At 44.7% G+C, this 21,129-nt stretch overlaps 1 protein-coding gene across 1 annotated transcript in view; it reads left to right on the forward strand.

Moving 5' to 3' along the window:
• The first annotated feature begins 857 nt into the window (after positions 1–857).
• Positions 858–21,129, forward strand: part of LOC129332002 (cytochrome P450 2C25-like) — a 46,378-nt gene continuing 26,106 nt past the window's right edge. Inside the window, exons 1-5 of the mRNA XM_054982740.1 lie at positions 858–907; positions 1,045–1,171; positions 1,279–1,425; positions 12,912–13,074; positions 18,149–18,298. Coding sequence (XP_054838715.1) covers positions 858–907; positions 1,045–1,171; positions 1,279–1,425; positions 12,912–13,074; positions 18,149–18,298 — 637 coding nt within the window. The remainder of the gene's footprint in view (positions 908–1,044; positions 1,172–1,278; positions 1,426–12,911; positions 13,075–18,148; positions 18,299–21,129) is intronic.

Consider the following 21,129-nt stretch of genomic DNA (forward strand, 5'->3'; position numbering starts at 1 on the left):
CCTGGGCAGGGCGATACTGGCCACGATTCTCGGTGGGTGGTCTGGCCAGGAGAATGCCATAGGATCGGGCTGTAATACGATCCTTGCGCTTCTGCGACAGGTAGTCATCTGTTTTGGTAGAAAACAGGGATTGCCCCTCAAATGGCAGGTTCTCCACCTTATTGCGTGTCTCCACTGGCAACGCAGTTGTGCGGAGCCACGAGTGCCGGCGCAGGACGATGGAAGAAGCCAATGCCCTCGCAGAGGTGTCAACTGTGTCACGGCCCGCATTTTTTTGTTGCCGGGAAAGCCTCAGGGCCTCATCGAGGATCACCTTCGCCAATACTCTCTGGTCTGCTGGGAGTTTTTCCAGGAAGGCCGCCATGCGGTTCCAAAGGAATATCTGATACGCCCCCATGATGGCTGAATAGTTAGAGATTTTCAGCGTGAGGGCAGCAGAAGAGTATAGCTTCTTGCCCAAGGAATCCAACTTCCTGCTCTCCTTGTCAATGGGCACCGCATAGGACCCCTGGCGTTGGCGGGTCTGCATTTCCTCCGTAATGAGGGAAGAAGGAGGCGGATGTGCAAAGAGGTATGCACAAACATCATCCCGTGTCTTGTACAGGGCCTCCAGTTTGCGGGACGTCGCGTACACAGAGGCCGGCTTCTCACAAATGTCGTGGATGATCTCCACCAAGCCTTCAGTGAATGGGAAGGCAATAGTTGGAGGGTTCCCGGACTGGACATATTGAAGAATTTTGTCCTTTGGTTTAGGATCTACGGCCGATATCTCGATGTTGAGAGAACGGGCCATCCGGACCATCTGCTCAGAGTAGAGTCGGTAGTCCTCAGATGGCGACACACGACCGGTCCCAATGATGACGTCATCTGGAGATGGGTCCGACGGAGGGCTGGGACTCGGGCCCTGGTAGGGTTCAGCAGGATAGTAAGGTGAACCGTGTCTGGGAGAACCATAGTGGGAGAACTCACTTCGAGTGTCACCCCAACACTCCCTGCCAAATGATGGAGAGCTGGCATACAGGGAACCCTCTCTGTCAAATGCAGCCCGCGGCAGGTGGTAACGCCGGTCCACACGGTCCGCATAATCACCCGCATGCCACTGCTGGGCCGAAGGTGGTGCGTCGGGCAGATCACCATCATCATCACACAAGTGGTGCAGCGGAGGCGACAGGTGTGGCGACGGAGTCAAAGGCCTCTCCCAGAGGACCTCATCTGTTTGGACCGAAGCCGATTGACTGTGCTTCGACTTCTTCTTGGACTTTTTGCCACCCTTGTCAGCCGGAGCCGGATCCGAGCTTCGGTCCCTGCCAACCGAATCAGATGTCTTCGGATCCGACCGAGCGCCCGTCTTCGGAGCGAGGTCGGTGCGCGTCGACTCAGCAGGCTTCGGAACCGATGGAGTCGGAGCCGATGGCGGATCCGATGGTTTGGGAACCGACCCAGCAGGGATGTTCGGTTCCGATGACGCTCTCGGCACCTTCGGAGCCGGCATGAAGGTCGGTTCCGACCTCGATGGGGACCTGGAACGGTGACGTTTCCGAGTCGGATCCGACGTTGGTGCCAAGGGCTTGCGACCCGACACGGAACTCGCAGTCCCCTTCGGATCCGGGGTTAACTGCCGGGCTTGGCGACGATCCGGGGAGTGGGAACGCGAAGCGGACGCGGCCTTCTGGGACCCCTTCTCAGGGGGGGTGTTACCCGTCCCACCAGCCGGTGGCGGTCCCTCCGGGGTAACGGGAGCCCCCGAAACCCGCATCGCCCGTCTCCACAGTAAGGCGTTCAGCCTATTAGCCCTCTCAGCCCTGGCCTTCGGGGTGAACCGTTGGCAGTGCTCACACTTCCCGACGATGCGTCCCTCGCCGAGACACTCGAGGCAAACGGCGTGACCGTCCGTCCTCGTCATCTTAGTGGAGCAGTTGGAGCAGCGCTTGAACAGCGACTTCTCAGACATCTTCGCAGGATCCTCACAGGAAAAATTTCCTCACAAGCGGACAGCTAGATCTTTACCGGTCGGCGGCAAAGAAGAAACTGAGGGGAAAGGGGGCGACGTCGCCCAATGTCGCTCAGGCGGGAAACGGCCGCGCATGCGCATTGGGTTGGATGTGCGCCCCCTAGTGGACGTTTGCTAGAAAGAAAAATCCGGTCGGCAGGCCTGCGCAGGCGCAGTCCCATGTGGGGCTGCACAGAAGACGGACAGTGAACAGGGAAATCACTCCCCACCCCCACTGTTACCGGAACTGCTATTTGAATGAGGGAATTAGCTTGCAGTCTGGATTTAAATTAGTACGGGATCTTGACTGTCAGACTGTGGCTTGCCAAAAGTTGCAACTTCAACAACCTCTTGCAATAAGACAAAAGTCCATTGATTTCAAAAGGCTTTATTGAAGATTTTCAACCCAAGGAGTACACATTCCAAGATACAAAGATCTTAGCTGAACCAAAGTATTGTTACGAATGACAAGCAAAAGAACAGGTACACAGTAAGCAGTTTCCCTCAGGCCCCAACCTCCCCCTGCTTCTCAAAACAAACGGCCTGAGGATGAGAGAAGGAAAGTTTCCCAAGGACGGCAGGAAGGCACAGACAGGCATGTAGACGAAAACAATCTCTCTCCCTCCTCCAGGCCTTGCACCTGCAAAAAGCACACTTAATATACTGACAAGGTTAAAATGGAGTCTCTTTGGCTTAAACATGATCAGAACCTGACATTGACCAGCTATACCAGAGTCCTTCTTTCAGAACACTCATGCAATAAAGAGGCAAGACTAATAAAGATAAAACGTGTTTTTACTAATAATGTTGCATATGCCTAAACTAGCACACACAAACAAGGTACACACAAGAGACTAAGAAATAAAGAGTAGGAAAAACAGAGCCAGTTGCATTTGCAGGAGAGCCCACTTGAGATCGACAGAACTGGGTATACTCACCTGGTCACGGCGTGGAAGAAAGATGTAGCAGCGAAGCATGCTGGTATCTAATGCCTGCACTAGACCCGTAGAGAGAGAGGCAGCGGAGGTTCAGGATCGGAATGGCACGCGCACTTCATGGCCGGGGAGGCCGGCTTAAATACCCCAAAACGTACCCTGGGGCAGGTGCCTTTCCCTGTGGTTCTCAAAAGGGGAACAAAGGCTTAATGGCTCTACAACTACCCTTGATGGGTCACTTTAGTGTCTGATTGTCAGATTGAGACACCTCGGGAAGAGGAGACAAAGGAGGGGAAGGAAGTGCTGGGCGGGTTGATTGGATCAGCCAGGAAGCTGGCGTTGTCTTGACGGCATCAGTTCTGGAATGCGGTGGCTGCATTGAGATGTGTCCATTAGCTGTTCTGGACAGTCAGCACTTAGCTTCCATTCCGGGGTGGCTTCCGAGATATGCAGAGCAGGGCGAGGTCGGCCGCTGCGGACATGACCGGCTCGCTTTCACAAAATGGCAGCCAAGGTAAACTGTTCAGGCTGGCTCTTTACTGTTTTGGAACATGGCTTCTTCCTTGTAACAGCTTGGGCTTGCGAGCAGGCTGCCCCATGGCGAGGGCAGACTCAGTGACCAGCCTGCAAGGGGCTCTCTGTGGGAACTGACCAGGGGGTGCCTGGCCAGGCTCGTGGAGACTCCCTCTGGCTGGCACTGTGCTGCTGGCAGCATGGCTCAGGGCCCAGGTGAGATAAGTGCCCATGGAGGCAGGAGGCAGACATAGATGGCACAGTCCATTGCAGCAAGGAGAACAGGAAATAGGCACGGGCAATGCTGCCCTAGAACAGAGTCTTTAGTAGATCTTTAAACAGCAACACAGGAAACTGACACAGTTCATAGCAGGCCTCATAGCAGCAGGAGGAGGGGGTCCTTGGCAACACCATCCCCGGTGCTATTTTGATGTGGGAAAATGGCTTGGGGGAAGCAGGAGCCCTTCCTCACCCCACAGAAGCTTGCCAAGTCATTTGTACTTCCCTTTATTTTTTAACAGCCACTCCCTGATGCGTGGCTGTGGGAAACCAGAGTTGTATCCAGAGAACCTAGACCCTATTAGTTAAAAGTCTGCATGCCTAATTTGGCCCTAAGTGTTCCCAAACCACAGTAATCATTATTTTAACAGTTATTCTGTTTATTCGGTCCAGGGCTAGCGTCAGCATACTTTGAGGTGGGGCAGCAATTGGGGCCGAGAGTTTTGGCAGGGCCCATTGCTGCTGGCCCCCACTCCCCTGCTACCCAACCATATGCCTTCCCCTCAACCTCGCTTGCAAACACTGTACTAACAGAGCTCTCAGCTGAATAAGCTTCGCACAACAATAACAGTGCCACTCTTCTATACAGATCTGTGCTCCACTCAGAGCAGTGAACAAAGTCTGTGTTATTATTATCTCTACAACAAAGCTGGGGAACTGGAGCTAAGAAAATTGGCTTACCTAAGGCTGCCTGAAGAGCTCATGGCAGTAGTGGAAGTCAAATTAGCAGAGTGCTCATTCTCAGCCCAACCACTTAACTACTATGCTACAGCAGAGGCAGCATTCCGAGCTGCATGCACCACCCCGCACTATTGTAGAACGTGTTGCGGGTGATGAGGGTGGGTGTGAACATGGGTAATGAGAGGGCTTGTAGGCACACAGGGGAAGGCACACAGGGGAAGGACACACAGGCAGGTCAGAAGAAAGGTACTTGGATGGGAAAGGGAGGTCTAACAGTCAGCAGAGGAGGGGAATGACTCCTTGTAAACTCCCTGTCCAGCTCCCCTCCCAAATGTGGAATTGGTCCTGATTCTGGCAACAAACACATTGCTTCCAAATAGAACAACTCAGCAATTCCTTACAAAATAATACTAACTTTAGCAAGAAAGAAGCTGTAAGCCTTTGTGCTTCCAAGAGGGTGGAGATTGAGTCAGTGAGCTACCCATGCCAACTAGTGTGATTTTCTAATAGGGATGTACAGGTGAAACTTTACCAATCTCAGTCCAGCCCAAACAAGACTCCATTCAGAAATATTTTTAAAAACTAAATTCTGAACAGAATTATTTCTCACACCTGGCTCCAGTTGAAGCACTGCTGATTCCTGGGTGTCCAAGGACTTCACTGTCCTTCGGTCTGTCCTCTGGTTCACAGACAAAGACTAGAACTCAATTTCCAAACATGTGAGAGCCTAATTCAAACTAGGGCTGGAAAGATGAAGAAGAACAGAGGCAGATAACCAGGCTTTGACCATGCTGATGATGGGTTGGATCCAGACTAAATTCTCCATTAAAGAGGACCTTTCTTGCCTCACCTCTTACTAGGGATGCCAGAGCCCTGCTGGGGGTGGGGGATCCCCTGCCCCCACACCCCACCCCTGCTTACCTGGCCAGCAGGGGGAGCGCACCTTCCGTGCATGCTCCCCTGCAGTGCTGTGCTGTCCCGTGTGCTGAAGCCACCTGGACTGGGCCCGTTTTGGCCCAGATCAGGCCCAAATTGGGGCTGCTGCGGAGCGCAGGAGTGCTCCTGCCCTCCACAGTGGCCCAAAATGCGCCCATTTCAGCCCAGATTGGGCTCGTTTGAGGCCCGTTTCGGGCCACAGCGGCACGCAGGAGCCCTCCTGCACTCCTCAGTGGCTCAAAATGAGCCCAGACTGCACCAAAATGGGCCTAAAACAAGCCCAATCTGGGCTAAAACAGGCACATTTGGGGCCACCATGGAAGGCAGGAGTGCTTCCACACACTGCAGTGTCCCTAATCCGGGCCCCTGTGGAGCATGGGCATGCTCCCAAGGAGCAGCGTGATGACATCACTTCCTGGAAGTGATGTCATCATGCTTGCGCACCACCACTACCCCCACCTAGGGCTGCCAGACCCCCTACTTACCTGGCCAGCGGGGGGGCGCCCCTTCCATGTGCACCCCCTGCGGTGCTGCGTGCCCCCGCACACAGCAGCCACCAGGATCAGGCCTGTTTTGGCCCAGATTGGGGCCACTGTGGAGCACGGGAGTGCTCCTGTGCTCCACAGGGGCCCAAAACAGGCCCGATTCGCATCAAAACTGGCCCGATCCACGCCAAAATGGGCATGGATCGGGCCTGTTTTGGCATGGATTGGGCCCGTTTGGGGATGCTGAGAAGTGCTCCACAGCAGCCCCCAACTGCACGATCCAGGGGCTGCATGATGACATCACTTCCCAGAAGTGACGTCATCACGCTTGCAGGAGCACATGCATGCGCGCACTTTACGCGCATGCACCCACCCACCCCCTTCTCAGGTAAGAGCCAGGCCCCAATCTCCTGCCGGGAGGTTGAGGGGGCCTGGCAACCCTACCTCTTACTTTTTTAACACTCAATCTAGATATCTACACTGAATTCAGCTTTGGGGGAGTTAAAGCCTCTTTAGCTGAACACAGCACTCAATACTCTAGTTAGGTCTGTTAAAACAAATTTCTCTGAGACTCGTTTCTTGTATCACAATGAAATCTTATCAGTTAGACATCCCATCTTTTGCCAGACAAATTAGGACAAGTTTCCTAATTAATGATTTTATTTAATGGTTTTAATTCATGACTTTATTTGTTTTTATTCAAAATAAAGCATGACTGTTTTTGATAGGCAAGAATTTAACAAACAGAAACAGATTAATTCAGAAAAAACACCTGTGATAAAAATCAGATCTAGCTTTTTTTTTTTTTAAAAAAAAAAGTGAACTAAATATTTAACCATTACAATTCTCCAAGATTCAGGCAAATCGGGCCTTGAGCTGATAGGCAGAATGCTATATAAAATGGGAAGCCAGCACACAAAATATGCTAACCGAATGTAAGACCTTCTTTGACTGTAAGCCATGAGCAGAAAGACTGATTAGACATGGCACCTTTTATAAAGAAGGTGACAGTTAGGAACAACAAATAAACACATGCTTGTCCTCTGCATGAAATTATTGGAAACTCCATCTAATTAATTAAAATGTCAACTAAATGTCAAGTCAACTACGATTCATCTCGATAGCACTCATTTAAACTCTCAAAGCAATGTAATGAAAATAGAAATGCTCATAATTAAATAACAATAAATCTGTTTCTTCAGCTGCACTAATGAACTGTCTTATTAAGAGTCAGTCCAGAACTTTTGATACTATGCCTGACCAGGAGTTGAACCGTACAAGAGAATATATAGATCAAGATACCCATCACATTATCCAAGTTTTTTTTTTAACTTTTTTTTTATTGATGCATCACTTATTATTACATTTCAATACAGTCACAGTTCTCCTATGATACATCTTTTACCCCTTTTGTAACCCTCCCCCCCGCAAGGTGACCATCCTATAACTACAAATTAAATTTTTAGCCACGAGCACATTTTTTCCAATTTTCCAAATATAGTTGTATTGGCTTCTCCATTATATACCCATTGAAAATATACAGACCATTTCTCTTTTATCTCCTCCATTTTCCCATCCCATGCCTTATCTTTTTTTAAACATTCCAACATATCCGATTGAATATATTCATACAAGTAATCATTCTATCTTTCTAAGGTCCATTTTAACTTCTCCTTCCAACCGTATGCAATCACTGCATGTGCAGCTAGTATCATCGCTTTGAAAATATCCTGGTTTTGTTTCTCAATTCTAGTGTTTCCCAATACACCCATGAATATTAGATCTACATCTATATTGAGGTTGACCTTACATACCAATGCTATTTTTCCCCGTACCTTGTCCCAGAAATCTATGACCTTTGGACACCCTTCTTTTGCATTGCAATGCCAGCAGTTAGGTTTCATCCCTTTAAGCATGTATGCCAATTGGGCAGGAGTTCTATACCACTTCATGATAATCTTCCTTTCAAGTTCTCTATACTTTTCTAGCTTAATTGCCTTCAAATTCACCATTAACTTATTAACCTCCTCAGAAGTTATTTGTTTTTCTTTATTCCATTTATTTTTTAGAGTTCTAAACATAAACTCCTTATCCCTCACCAATTCAAGGTAAATTTTCCCTGCCAGCCCTTTCTTTATTTCATCCACATATAATGCGTGTTCTATATTATTGTCTTCCCTTTTAATAGCTTGTTTATATTTGTCTTGTTTAATTAACTGGTGTAACCCCCATTAAATTTAACCAATATCTTTCCCCCAATTTTTGATTCAATTCCTGAAGTGGTAACAAATCCCCTTGACCATTGTACATGTCCTTCACTCTAGTTATACCTTCCGCCTTAAGATCTTCCCAAAATTTCGGATTCATCTCCTTCTCCCAGATATACTTAAGTGGAGTCCATTTTGAGTTCTGTGGCATCATAGCCGTTTTCCACCTCTTCCAAGCAATCAAGGCTATTTTTCTTGGGCCTTTTGCTTGTCTTATCTCCTTTTGCAGATCTCTAGTATAAATTCCATAACTACCTGCTCCCTTATTGATTGCAGATTCTAATCTTACCCACTTATCCCCTTTCCTCCATTCTAGCTCCATCAATGCTTTCAACTGAAATGCATCATAATAAGCTTGTAAATGTGGGAGTCCCCATCCTAAATCATCTTGGGGCATATATACCAATTTTTTTGAGATTCTTGCTTTTTTCCGGCCGAACACCCAATTTTTAATATTTTCATCCCATTTCCCTATATCTTTCTGGTCCAGTTCTATTGGGAGTACCTGAAGTAGATATAACATCTTGGGTAATATAAACATTTTAACTGCTCTAATTTTCCCTAAAACACTCAAATGTTTATTCTTCCAATCCTTCAATTTCTTTGTTATCTTTGTCCAGACCTTATTATAATTGATTTTTTGTAGCTTCTCTATGTTTCTAGTAAGATATACTCCTAAATATTTAATTTTACTTACTCCTGAATTCATCCCCGTTAGAACTAATATCTCTCTTTTAGTTTCCCTATCTACGTTAAGAAACATTATTTCAGATTTCTTAATATTGACACCAAGCCCCGAGCTTGACTTGAAATCTTCTAAAATAACTAGCAGTTCTCTTATTGCCTGTAGTGGATTACTTATTGTCAGCAGAATATCATCTGCAAAGAGATTTAACTTAAGTTCTTCCTTACCTATTTGAAATCCCTGAATTCTACCACTATTTCGAATCCCGTCTGCTAGGGGTTCCATTGCTAATGCAAATAGCATCGGGGATAATGGGCAACCTTGCTTTACTCCTCTCTGGATTGAAATTTCTCTAGTATGTCTATCGTTTATTCTAATAACTGCTTTACCACCCCTATAAATTTCCCTTATAGTATTTAGGAACGGTCCAGTAAAACCAAATTTCTCCAATACCTGCATTAAATAATTATGATTTAAGGTGTCAAATGCCTTATAAACATCTAATTTTAGCAGAGCTAGGGTTTTCTTTTCTTTACCAAACAAAACATTTAATATATTTCTCAATGGATGGGCTATAGATCTATTCTTGACAAAACCATATTGATCTTCCTTAACTAGTTTTGGTAAATGTTTTTCCACTCTATTAGCTAGAACTTTTGCGAATATTTTGTAATCTTGATTCAATAAACTAATTGGCCTATAAGAATTTGAATCTAAAGGGTCTCTCTGGGGTTTTAGAATTGGAAGGATCTCAGCTTTCTTCCATGAATCTGGCATTTTACCTTCTTTTAATATATAGTTAAATAATCTTTGCATTTCTGGTATCAGTAACTCCGCCATTTCTTTATAATATTCTGCAGTAAATCCGTCTAAACCAGGGGATTTTCTATTTTTTAGACCCTTTAATACTTCTGCTATTTCCTGTCGTGTGATATCTTTATTCAGGCTCTCCCTCTGTTCTGTCGTTAAATTGTTTTCTAACCGTTCATCAAATTTTTGATTTTCTCCAGATTTAAATAACTGTCGATAAAATCTAGCAAATTCCTCTCTTATCTGAGTATTCTTAAAAAGCTGTTTATCCCCATCCCCCTTGATGCATCCAATTTTTTGCTTTTCCTTCCTTGTCTTTAAGTAATTGGCCATTCTTTTCATTGTATTTATATTGATTCTGTGATATTCATTTTTCACTAATATTTCTTTCTTCCACATAGATAAAGAGTCTAAATTCTCTAGTTCTTTTTTAAGTTTTTTTAGGAGTTCTTGAGTCTGTCTACTGTAATTTTCCTGCAATTCATTTTGTTTTTGTATAATTTCACTTACTTTCCTGCTTCTTTCCTTATTGTTTTCCCTTCTAATTCTAATTTCTTTAGCAATATAAACTCCTCTTATGACTGCTTTAGCAGCATCCCAGAGCACTTCTTCTGTAACTGAGTTCCTATTTTCTCTAAAATAGAGCTCTATATCTCTTCTTAAATCCATCCGATCCTTCTCTGTTAACGGCATATTAGCCTTATATTTCCACATATTTTCTTTCTGGTCTTCGCTTAATTTGAATTGTGCTATCAAAGGGGCATGATCCGAAATCCATATAGGTTCAGTTATTGTTTTCACCACCTCCGTCTCATTTGTTTCCTTTATCAAAATATAGTCTATATATGAAAAGGTCTTAGATTTATTAGAAAAATATGTAGGTTGTGGTGTTTTCCCTCCATAAGTAAATGCGTCCTTCAATTTCCATTTCTTAAGTTTCAAAGTTTTACTTTTCTTAAAGTCATAATTAACATCTCCTGCTACAACCAATTCCCCTTCGTAGAAATTCTGTAATTTCTGAAATACCTTGTTTAAAAACCTTACTTGACCTGTATTTGGTGCGTATATAGAAGCTATTGTGAACTTCCTGTTGTTCAGCTTAAATTTCAAAAAAACATATCTCCCTTCTGAATCAAATATTTGATCTAATACTTGTATCTTTAAACCTGAGTGTACAAGGATAGCTACCCCTCTTGCCTTTTTAGTTCCTCTTGCCTCCACCTTTGTTTCCCATAATGGGGAATTCAGCAAAGGTTTCTTATCTTTTTTGCCTTTATGGGTTTCCTGTAGGCATACTATATTTATTCCCTGTTTTTTGATCAAATTTTTTAATCTGTACCTCTTTAGATCTGAAGCCAATCCATTTATATTCAAAGAAAGTAATTTAATTATCTCAACCATTCTCTTTTGTAAATTTAATATATGTGTGCTCATTTCTGTCCTTTCTTACTTTGATGGTCACCCCCATTCCCCTTCCCCCTTCTCGAAGAGCATCCCCTAAGGGGTATACAAGTGACATACGCCTCCTGACCTCTTCGTTGCTTATTTGAGGGTCACGTTTCCATCCCCTCCTCCCTTATTATTTAGTTTAAGCATGTTTCAATAGAAGCCACCTTACTTATTTCATATTTTATCCATTCACAATGAAAAAAATAAAAAATAAATTAACATCAGTGCTATATCTTCAAACAAAACCTTATTATGAAGTACCAGATGTAACCTAAGAGCGACTAGTGTCTTTTCTCAAGCGCTTTGGCTTGCTTTGTAATGACTGGCTTGACCCCCCTTCTTCTTCTTCGGTGCTAGTTGTAGTAATATCAAAAGCTTCCTGTTGCTCATCTTCTTGATCCTCCGTGTTTTCTGGTTCTAATGACGCCGTACTGATTCCCAGTCTCTCCATCATTCTCCTTGCCTCTTCTGGGTTTTTTGCACGTAAGAGTTTACCTTCTCTAAATACCAAAATTACCGCTGGGTATCCCCATGTAAACAATATTCCACTGTCAAAGAGTCTTTGAGTATAAGGTTTTAGCAATGCTCCTTGCTGCAGTGTCTCTGGAGAAAGGTCCTGTCTTATTATCACTTTAGAGCCATTAAACTGTAGGTCCTTCTGGCTTTTTAGCCTTTTATAAACAATGTCTCTTGTTTTCTCTCTTGCAAATGCCATAACAATGTCTCTTGGCTTTGCTCCCAGACCAGGTTTGGGACGGAGAGATCTGTGTGCTCTTTCTATTTCCTCTGGGCCAATTTTTATTCCATGTTGTTCAAACCATTCAGTTAGCTTTGCTTCCAAATCAGTCTTTAAGATATCTTCAGGAATGCCAGACAAACGAATGTTTCTCCTCCTTTGACGGTCATTTACAGAAGCTAATCTGCTGGTCAATTCCTTAATTTTGGCCTCATTAGCTTCAGCTTTCTTGGCTGCCTTGTCAGCAGTATTTTTTATGCTCTTAATTTCTAAGGCCATCTGTTTCAAGTCTTTCTTGAGTGCCTTAATATCACCCCTAACATTCTGTTCTGAGGTGGTGATAAGCTGCGTTAAATCTTTCAGCTCTTTTTTAGTCGCCATTTTATACTTCTTTCCTTCTCCCCCAGCCCACGTCTAGGGAGTATAGAAGCAAAAGATATCTCTCACCTCCAAAGGCTCACAGAGAATACAACCTCTCTGGTTCTCTGGCACTTTTCCACAGATGTTTCAGACTGTTTTCCAAAGTTTATCTCTCTTCTTGGCAGCTTAATAACAAATTTCTCCGGGAGGCAGTTTTGGGAGCGTCTTAACCGGATCGACGCATGCGCAGTTCCCCCCCATCACATTATCCAAGTTAAAGTATATCATACTGACTCCCAGACATGTAGTCAATCTAACTGCAAAGCAAAGTTGTATAGATTGAGTCTGGTTTTTCTTTTAAAGCAGCAGTTTAATTGCTATAGCGTAAGCTCACCAGTGACTGGGAGCAATAGCAAGCATGAGGGGAAAGAGAAGATGGCACCATATGTGGGTGAAGAGGCTTGGAAAACCATACTCTCCCAAGTTCACTAGAACCAAACCCACTTTGAGTATTTGAGCAAAGATTGTGAAAAAGCAAGTCTAGACAGTTGCAGAGCTGAGCCAAGGCAAACCCAGAAGGTGGACAACTACATGACACTGTTTGGAACTTGCCCCGTCCCCCCCCCAAAAAAAACACTGCAGGTTTGGGGGGGTGTGGAGCAAGAGTTTGGTGTGAAAGTGACTTAAGTCATGCAGGTGGGCAGAGGTGCAGAACACTGAAATGCTTATGTTGATTTGAAAATGAAAAAGAATGTAATATTTATCTGTTTTTATCCAAACTCTAGACAGCAAAGACATACGGAAGCATTTTCACTATATGGGCAGGGTGTCAGCCTCTGGTAATACTGTCTGGATTCGAAGCAGTGAAAGAAGGGCTAGTAAAGCACTCGGAAATGTTATCTGGCCGACTAGTGACCCCATTCTATAAGGCTGTCACAAAAGAAAAAGGTAGGTTCCTGTAAAAACAATATACATGTCTTTGTTCCAGTGACTTTTTTAAATAAAGGAAAAGCACAACGTTCCAGCCAGTTGGAGATTTCTCCATCCAGCAGGCAGTATGCCACCACTATGAGTGCAGAAGGTGTCCTTCTCTTGCATCTCTCTGCAGCTCTTTTGGACTCCTGGAGGCGGGTGGCGGCGGGGAGGCTGTATAGAGGAATAGCCACATAGGTTGGAGAGGGCGAAAATAAGGAGGTTCAGACACCTGAAATCCACCCTCCTTTCTGTTCCACATGCGCAGCTCTGCTAAGTGGAGGGGAGAGTTCCACCCTCTTGTCCCTCCTCTCTCCAGCCTACCCACTGCTGAATACCACTGCTGTTGGTTGACCTTTCAGAGTAACTGGTGAAACACTACGGTGGCCTAGATGGACCACTGGTCTGACCAAGCAGGGCTCTACTTATTGTCTTATGTTCCTTTTATTTACTGAGTCAAATTATTGCTCTAACAAGCTCATAGAATCATAGAGTTGGAAGGGCCATACAGACTATCTAGTCCAACCCCCTGCCCAGTGCAGGATCAGCCTAAAGCATCTCTGACAAGTATTCATCCAGACTCTTCTTGAAAACTGCCAGTGAGGGGGAGCTCACCACCTCCCTAGGCAGCTGATTCCACTTTTGAACTACTCTGACCGTGAAAAAGTTTTTCCTAATATCCAGCCGGTACCTTTGTGCATGAAGTTTTAGCCCATTGCTTCACGTCCTACCCTCTGCTGCCAACTGGAACAGATCCCTGCCCACCTCCAAATGACAGCCTTTCAAATATTTAAAGAGAGCAATCATGTCCCCCCTCAACCTCCTCTTCTCCAAACTAAACATTCCCAAGGCCCTCAGCCTTTCCTCGTAGGGCTCAGTCTCCAGACCCCTGATCATCCTCGTCGCTCTCCTCTGCACTCTCTCGATTTTGTCCACATCCTTTTTGAAGTGGGGCCTCCAGAACTGCACACAATACTCCAGGTGTGGCCTGACCAAGGCAGTATAGAGAGGGCCTATGACCTCCTGTGATTTCGATGCTATGGCCCCTTTGATACAACCCAGGACTGAAGTAGCCTTTTTTGCCACCGCATCACACTGACTGCTCATATTTAGTTTACAGTCCACTCTTACCCCAAGATCCCTTTCACATATACTACTGCCCAGAAGTGTATCCCCCATCCAGTATTTGTGTTTCCCATTTTTGTGGCCTAGATGTAATACTGTGCACTTGTCTTTGTTGAATTGCATCCTATTCACAGCTGCCCACTTCTCCAGAGTATTCAGGTCTTGTTGAGTTTTAATTCTATCTTCTTGTGTGTTTGCTACTCCTCCCAATTTGGTATCATCAGCAAATTTAATAAGCAACCCTTTCACTCCTTCATCCAGATCATTGATAAAAATATTGAAAAGTACCGGCCCCAAAACCGAGCCCTGCGGCACCCCACTGGACACCGCCCTCCAATCTGATGAAATGCCGTTGACCACCACACTTTGAGTGCGGTCCTTCAACCAGTTCCCTATCCACCGAACTGTCCTATAGCCTACTCCACAGTCTTCCAGTTTGCCCATCAGAATGTCATGAGGGACCTTATCAAAAGCTTTACTGAAATCCAGATAAATCACGTCAACAGAGTTCCCCCAATCCAGTAAGCTGGTCACTTGATCAAAGAAGGAAACCAGGTTGGTCTGGCAAGATCTGTTAGGAACAAAACCATGCTGACTTCCCCGGATCACTGCGTGGTCCTTCAGATGCTTACAGATCGATCCCTTTAAAATCTGTTCTAATATCTTCCCAGCAACAGAAGTCAGACTGACCGGCCTGTAGTTTCCCGGGTCATCCTTCCTCCCTTTCTTAAAGATTGGGATAACATTCGCTCTTCTCCAATCTTGTGGCACATCCCCAGACCTCCAGGAGGCCTTGAAGATGATGGACAGGGGTTCTGCAAGTTCTCTGGAAAGTTATTTCAGCACTCTTGAGTGCACCCCATCCGGCCCAGGGGATTTGTATTCATCCAGTGCAGCCAGATGCCTCTCCACAACCTCTCTGTCAATGTCAATTAGCCACTCAGGTGTCCTGCCACATTTTCTACTATCTCTAGATGTGCCTGAGTTCTTCAGGGAGAAAACAGAGGCAAAAAAGTCATTAAGCCTGTCTGCTTTTTCTCTGTCCTGCATCAGCGTTTCTCCATCTACTCTCAACAGCGGTCCAATTGCCTCTTTTACCTTGCGTTTGCTTCTCACATATCTGTAGAAGTTTTTCTTATTGTAGCGAGCCCTCCTGGCCAGACCTAGCTCGTACTGAGCTTTGGCCTCTCTGATGGCTGATCTGCAGTACCTAGTAACCCTCATATACTCTTTAGAGGTCTGTCCTTCTCTCCATTTCCTAAACATTTCCTTTTTCTCCCTTAGCTTATTCTGGAGCTCTCTGTGCATCCACATCGGTTTCTTGGAGCCCTTACCATGTTTCCGTCTTGCTGGGATAGTGAGGGCTTGAGCTTGCAAAAGCTCGTGTTTGAGAAGGGCCCACCCTTCACTCGCTCCTTTCCCTTCCAGCACACTCCCCCACGGAATGACTCTCATCAAGCCTCTGAGTTCATCGAAGTTGACCCTACAAAAATCTAACCTACAAGTCTGACTATGAACTTCCTTGGCTCCCCACAGCAACTGGAATTCAAGAAGGACATGGTCACTTCCCCCTAAGGTCCCCACCACCTTCATCTCATCTACCAATTCTTCCCTGTTGGTTAATATCAAGTCTAGTATGGCCGAGCCCCTTGTAGTTTCCTCCACTTTTTGAAAAAGGAAGTTATCGGCCAGGCAGGTCAGGAAATTGCGTGATGCATGACGCTTTGCTGAGCCTGTCTCCCAGCACACATCGGGGAAGTTGAAGTCACCCATAATTACAAGGTTCTGATGTCTGGATACTCTGCCAATCTGTTCAAAGAGGGCAGCATTCATTTCTTCTCGCTGGTCAGGTGGTCTGTAGCAGACTCCAACAATAATACCCTTTGCTCAATGTTGTACACTCTGACTGGCAGCAGCGCTCCAGGATCTCAAGTAGTGATTTTTCTCATCACTTACTTGGAGATGCCAGGGATAGAAACAGGGTGTGCAGAAGAGGAGGGTGGCATCTACAGTTAAAGGATGCCAGGTAGTAGGGGAATAGACATAGTTAGGCAAGAACAATAGTTATGAGAAAGGGACACTGGATATGACAATAATATCTCTGCTTATATAACTGTGCATAGAGAAATGTCGAGCTGGTTGAATCCTTCTTCAGACACCAAGAAGGGAGCTCTGATTCTTTATACCCTAAAATCTTGTTGGTCTCTAAGGTGCCACTCAAATCGTGTGGTTGTACTGCAGACCAAGACAGCTAGCCACCTAAAACAGTCTAGCTGGTTGTATGATTATAGTGTTGATTTCAGGACTTATACCATAGAGAACAGCAGAGGTCATGGGTGCACAGTGTACACACTACAGGCTACACGGGGCCAAGATACTGACTCTGTGGATCAAACTAGACATGCAGGCTTTTAAAAAGTTGGGTCTGGGTTGCCAAGACCCAATTTGGGTCCCCCACAGCCACACAGCAGCTGTGGGGAATAGATGTTAAAAAATAATGGAGAGTCCAAATTGCCTCAAAATGTCACCATAGGGGGAGGAAGGGCTCCTGCCTTCCCCATCAAGCAGTATTCCAAAATAGCAAGCTGCGGAGGCTCTCTGATTTTGCTGCTCCATGTGGAGTATCCTGTGCACGTGGAGAAGTAAAAACAGGGAAATACCCTCCTCCTGTGCTATTTTGACACAGTAAAATAGCTTAGGGGGGAGCCCTTCCTTCCCCCATGGTGGGGTTCTGAGACCATTTGGGCTCTCCTTTATTTTTTAACAGCCATTCCCCACAGCTGCTAATGGGAACCCAAGTTCCCCAACCCAACTCTTTAAAAACCTGCACATCTAGGCCGATTCCACATGACTTACCTGAAGCCAGGATGTTGCGCTAAGTTACAGATCATGCCGGGAAAATGCGAAATATCGCGTTTTCTCGTGCAAGTTTTGCGCGACGTCGTGCAAAACTCTCGTGAGAAAACGCGGTATTTCGCGGTTTTTCCCAGCATGATCCACAACATAGCACAACGTCCCGGCTTCAGGTAAGCCGTGTGGAATCGGCCCTAGTTTCACCCTCAGCTGAGAATCGATCCAAGTTGAGAGAGAGACCAAAAACCAACCCTCAACCATCAGTCAGTGTTCTTCCCCCTCCGATGAAACTTCTTGCTGCAGGGATGCAGAGAGAAACTGCCCACTCTCTTGGGGGAAGGGGTCACAAGAGTCAGTGTCCAGGGGAGTGTGAAACTTCTCTCCCAAAAGTGAAGGTTCACAATGCTAGCTCTCAGCTGTTCCCTCAGTTGCCAAGTGGCATTCTGACATTTTCCACATTTCCATTTCTATTTCCACAATCTGAATTCTGAAATATACACCACAGACCAGTGTATTAGACAAAGACTAATTCTTTGTTAACACAGCAGTTCTTACACAACTGGTATCCCTTGAATGTTTTGATATGAACTATATTAGATCCAGAGGAGTTAGCCGTGTTAGTCTGTAGTAGCAAAATCAAAAAGAGTCCAGTAGCACCTTTAAGACTAACCAATTTTATTGTAGCATAAGCTTTCGAGAATCAAGTTCTCTTCGTCAGATGCATGATCCGAACTTGTCAAATACAGAAGAGGAGGGGAGAGAGGGGAGAAAGAAGGGGACATATGCCTCCCCGCTAATTGCATCCTGTCCCCTTGTGATATATGTCCCCTTCTTTCTCCCCTCTCTCACCTCCTCTTCTGTATTTGACCAGTTCGGATCATGCATCTGACGAAGAGAACTTGATTCTCGAAAGCTTATGCTACAATAAAATTGGTTAGTCTTAAAGGTGCTACTGGACTCTTTTTGATTTTGAACTATATTAGAGTTCTCAGTTTCTAGGCTGATAAGATAAATCATTGTTAACATGGATTTCTACAAGTTACAGTGTCTCATTGGTTTTTGATGGCCTCAGGTATTATATTCTCAAATGGTCACACCTGGAAGCAGCAAAGGAAATTTGTGATTGTTACCCTCCGGAAGCTGGGGCTGGGGAAGAAAGGCGTGGAGAACCAAATACAAGAGGAGGCCAAACAGCTTGTTGAGACTTTTGCTCGTGCAAATGGTATGTTTTACTGGGATTGTGCTGGCATTCTACTGAAATCTTTTGTGTGAGTTGTCTCCTTGTATATTGCTTCTTGTATATATAATTTAGCACTACATTTTCAGAGTGCTTCAAATGATTAGTTTTTAAGGTATCTTACAATCATATCCCTTTGCTGCAACACAACAAACCTTCTGGAATTCCTGCTTCGGAGGTTTTCCATGTTCAGACATACTGATTATTCAGCATGCCCCATTCCCTCAAGCCACAAAATGACTTGATGGGTTTTCACATTGATTGCTGCAAGTCCAAATGGCAAATCAGATTCTACCAAAGTAGCACTGCTGACACCATAGAAAAGTAGGACTATGGGACAGCAACATTCCCTGAATACACAGATAAATATGTTGGCACCTCTTCCTTAAATCTTCTTGTGACAGAAAAGCTCTTCCTTGATGCATTTTTGATACAATAAGGCTGCAGTTCTAAAAACACTTTCCTGGGAGTAAGGCTAATTAAATAAAATGGGCTGTACTTCAGTGTAGACCTACTTAGGATTGTTCCTTAAGTAAACTATGCATCTAGTTTGCATCGACTAGAAAACAGATCAGCACCTTTGACATTCAAAAGAGTATGTTTCCAAAACCATTTTCGGCAATCTATATTTCAAAGTAATTACTCACCATTCCTTTAATCTGGATATAATTTGCTTGATGCTGTTGTCAAAAAGAAAATGAACATATTTTTAAAACATTCACATCCTCCTTGCCTTAAAGATACATCTTGTTTGACTTAGTAATACTGTGAGGAATCTAAATTGGATAATCCTCTGTATTCCCTATTAGCATATTAAGGGAAGTCTAGTTTCAAAGCAAATTATGTCATTCCTCACCTGACCACAAGAGTCTTGCTAAAGTTGGTTGATCCTAAATTTGCATAGCACCTTAGAAGTCAGTTAGGGTAGTCCTCCAAAAACTGAATGATTCCTGGTGAGAAATATCAGATTTTGACATTTGGGGGAATGGCAGTTCATCATATGTATGTATGTATGTATGTATGTATGTATTTATATTCAATTTATATTCTGCCCTCCCCACATCAGTAGGCTCAGGGCGGATAGTATCATATACATTATAAAAAACTTTAACATTTCAACTTTAAAATCAATAGACAATAATATATAATTTAAAATCTAAAATACAGAGTACAAAAAGCAGCAGCATTACAACATTCAATTTATGTAACACCCTTCAGGACAACTTAACACCCACTCAGAGAGGTTTACAAAGTATGTTATTATTAGCACCACAACAATCACCCTGTGAGGTGGGTGGGGCTGAGAGAGCTCTGAGAGAGCTGTGACTGACTCAAGATCACCCAGCTGGCTTCAAGTGGAGGAGTGGGGAATCAAACCCAGTTCTCCAGATTTGGGTCCCACCTCTCTTAACCACTACACCAAACTGGTTCTCACATGATGTTATAAATGTGCAAATGAATCCTGCCAACTAAACAAACTGAACAACTCATGTTCTTAACCACTCACTGTATTGCTAGAATAGGAGGAGTGAATATAAGGAACGTGTGGAAGACATATAAGCCAAGAGTAATTGCGGGTCAACTACCTTCCTCAGGAATATTTGGAGGCATACCTTCTCGCGTCAAACATAAACAATTCCTATAGGGCTGTTTTTATTTCATAAAATATCCTATGATACCATAAATGGTGAGAAACAAGATACAAAACAAGATATAGCTACCAACAAGACATTAACATCAAAAGCATCATAAAAATTAAAATATCACTAGTAACCCCTGTATCGTCATCTGCCACCAAGTTTCAGACTTGCCTGAAAAATCTTACAGTACCTGCAGAATTGGGACAAAGGAAGGGCCCTCCTCATTTTTATTTATTTATTGATTTGATTTGATTTATATCCCGCCCTCCCCATGAATGGGCTCAGGGTGGCTCACATCATCATAAAAAACAATAAATTAGTTATAATACAATATTATAATACAATAAATCAGCTATAAAATCAATACGCTCTTAAAACTATCACCAAAATAATCCAGATGCCATTATACATAGGCTATCTGTCAGTCTATGAGAAACAGGATACATTGAAGAAGACTCCCAACCCTTGCAGCAAGAAATCCAAGCTCTCTTGAGTAAATGGGTCTTTATTGAGATATCATAAGCTTCAGCATATATATGTCCATAGGTTACAAGAAGCAAGTATAAGCTTCTGGCTGTACACAGGTCTCTTGTTAAGAATGGCGCACTGAGTACACGATACATTATATCAACCCGTTTGCAGGTTCTTCCACCCCTCCGGCTCTCCCGGCCGGGCACAATCAGTGGCAAGATGGAAGGAGCTGTCCCAAGGCCACTGCGGCGAGCCATCCGAGATAAGGGCTCGACCGTCCTGGAATCTGGAAGGCAACAAGGGAGCAGGTGCAAGAGGCTATTGCAACATAACAGAGGCAGAGCAACAGTATGGAGGGACAGTGGGCAACAGACCTGACACTATCTTAGATAAATAATCAAAAATCTGCATAGGCCATAGCATGTGGGCACAGCACATGGCTGAGGGCAGTCACAGAAGAGGTGGTAATCTTAGATGGAATAAGGGGGGGGAGACACCCGCTGGTCCTCAACCAAATGCCCGGTGGAACATCTCCATTTTACAGGCCCTGCAGAACTGCAATAGGTCCCGCAGGGCCCTGATCTCCAGTGAGAGAGCGTTCCACTGGGCCGGGGCTAGGGCTGAAAAAGCCCTGGCCCTGGTCAAGGCCAGACGGATGTTCCTCGGGCCACAGACCACCAGTGGTTGTTTATCCGCCGAGCACAC

Source organism: Eublepharis macularius, chromosome 6 (genome assembly GCF_028583425.1).
Source record: "Eublepharis macularius isolate TG4126 chromosome 6, MPM_Emac_v1.0, whole genome shotgun sequence".
NCBI lineage: Eukaryota > Metazoa > Chordata > Lepidosauria > Squamata > Eublepharidae > Eublepharis > Eublepharis macularius.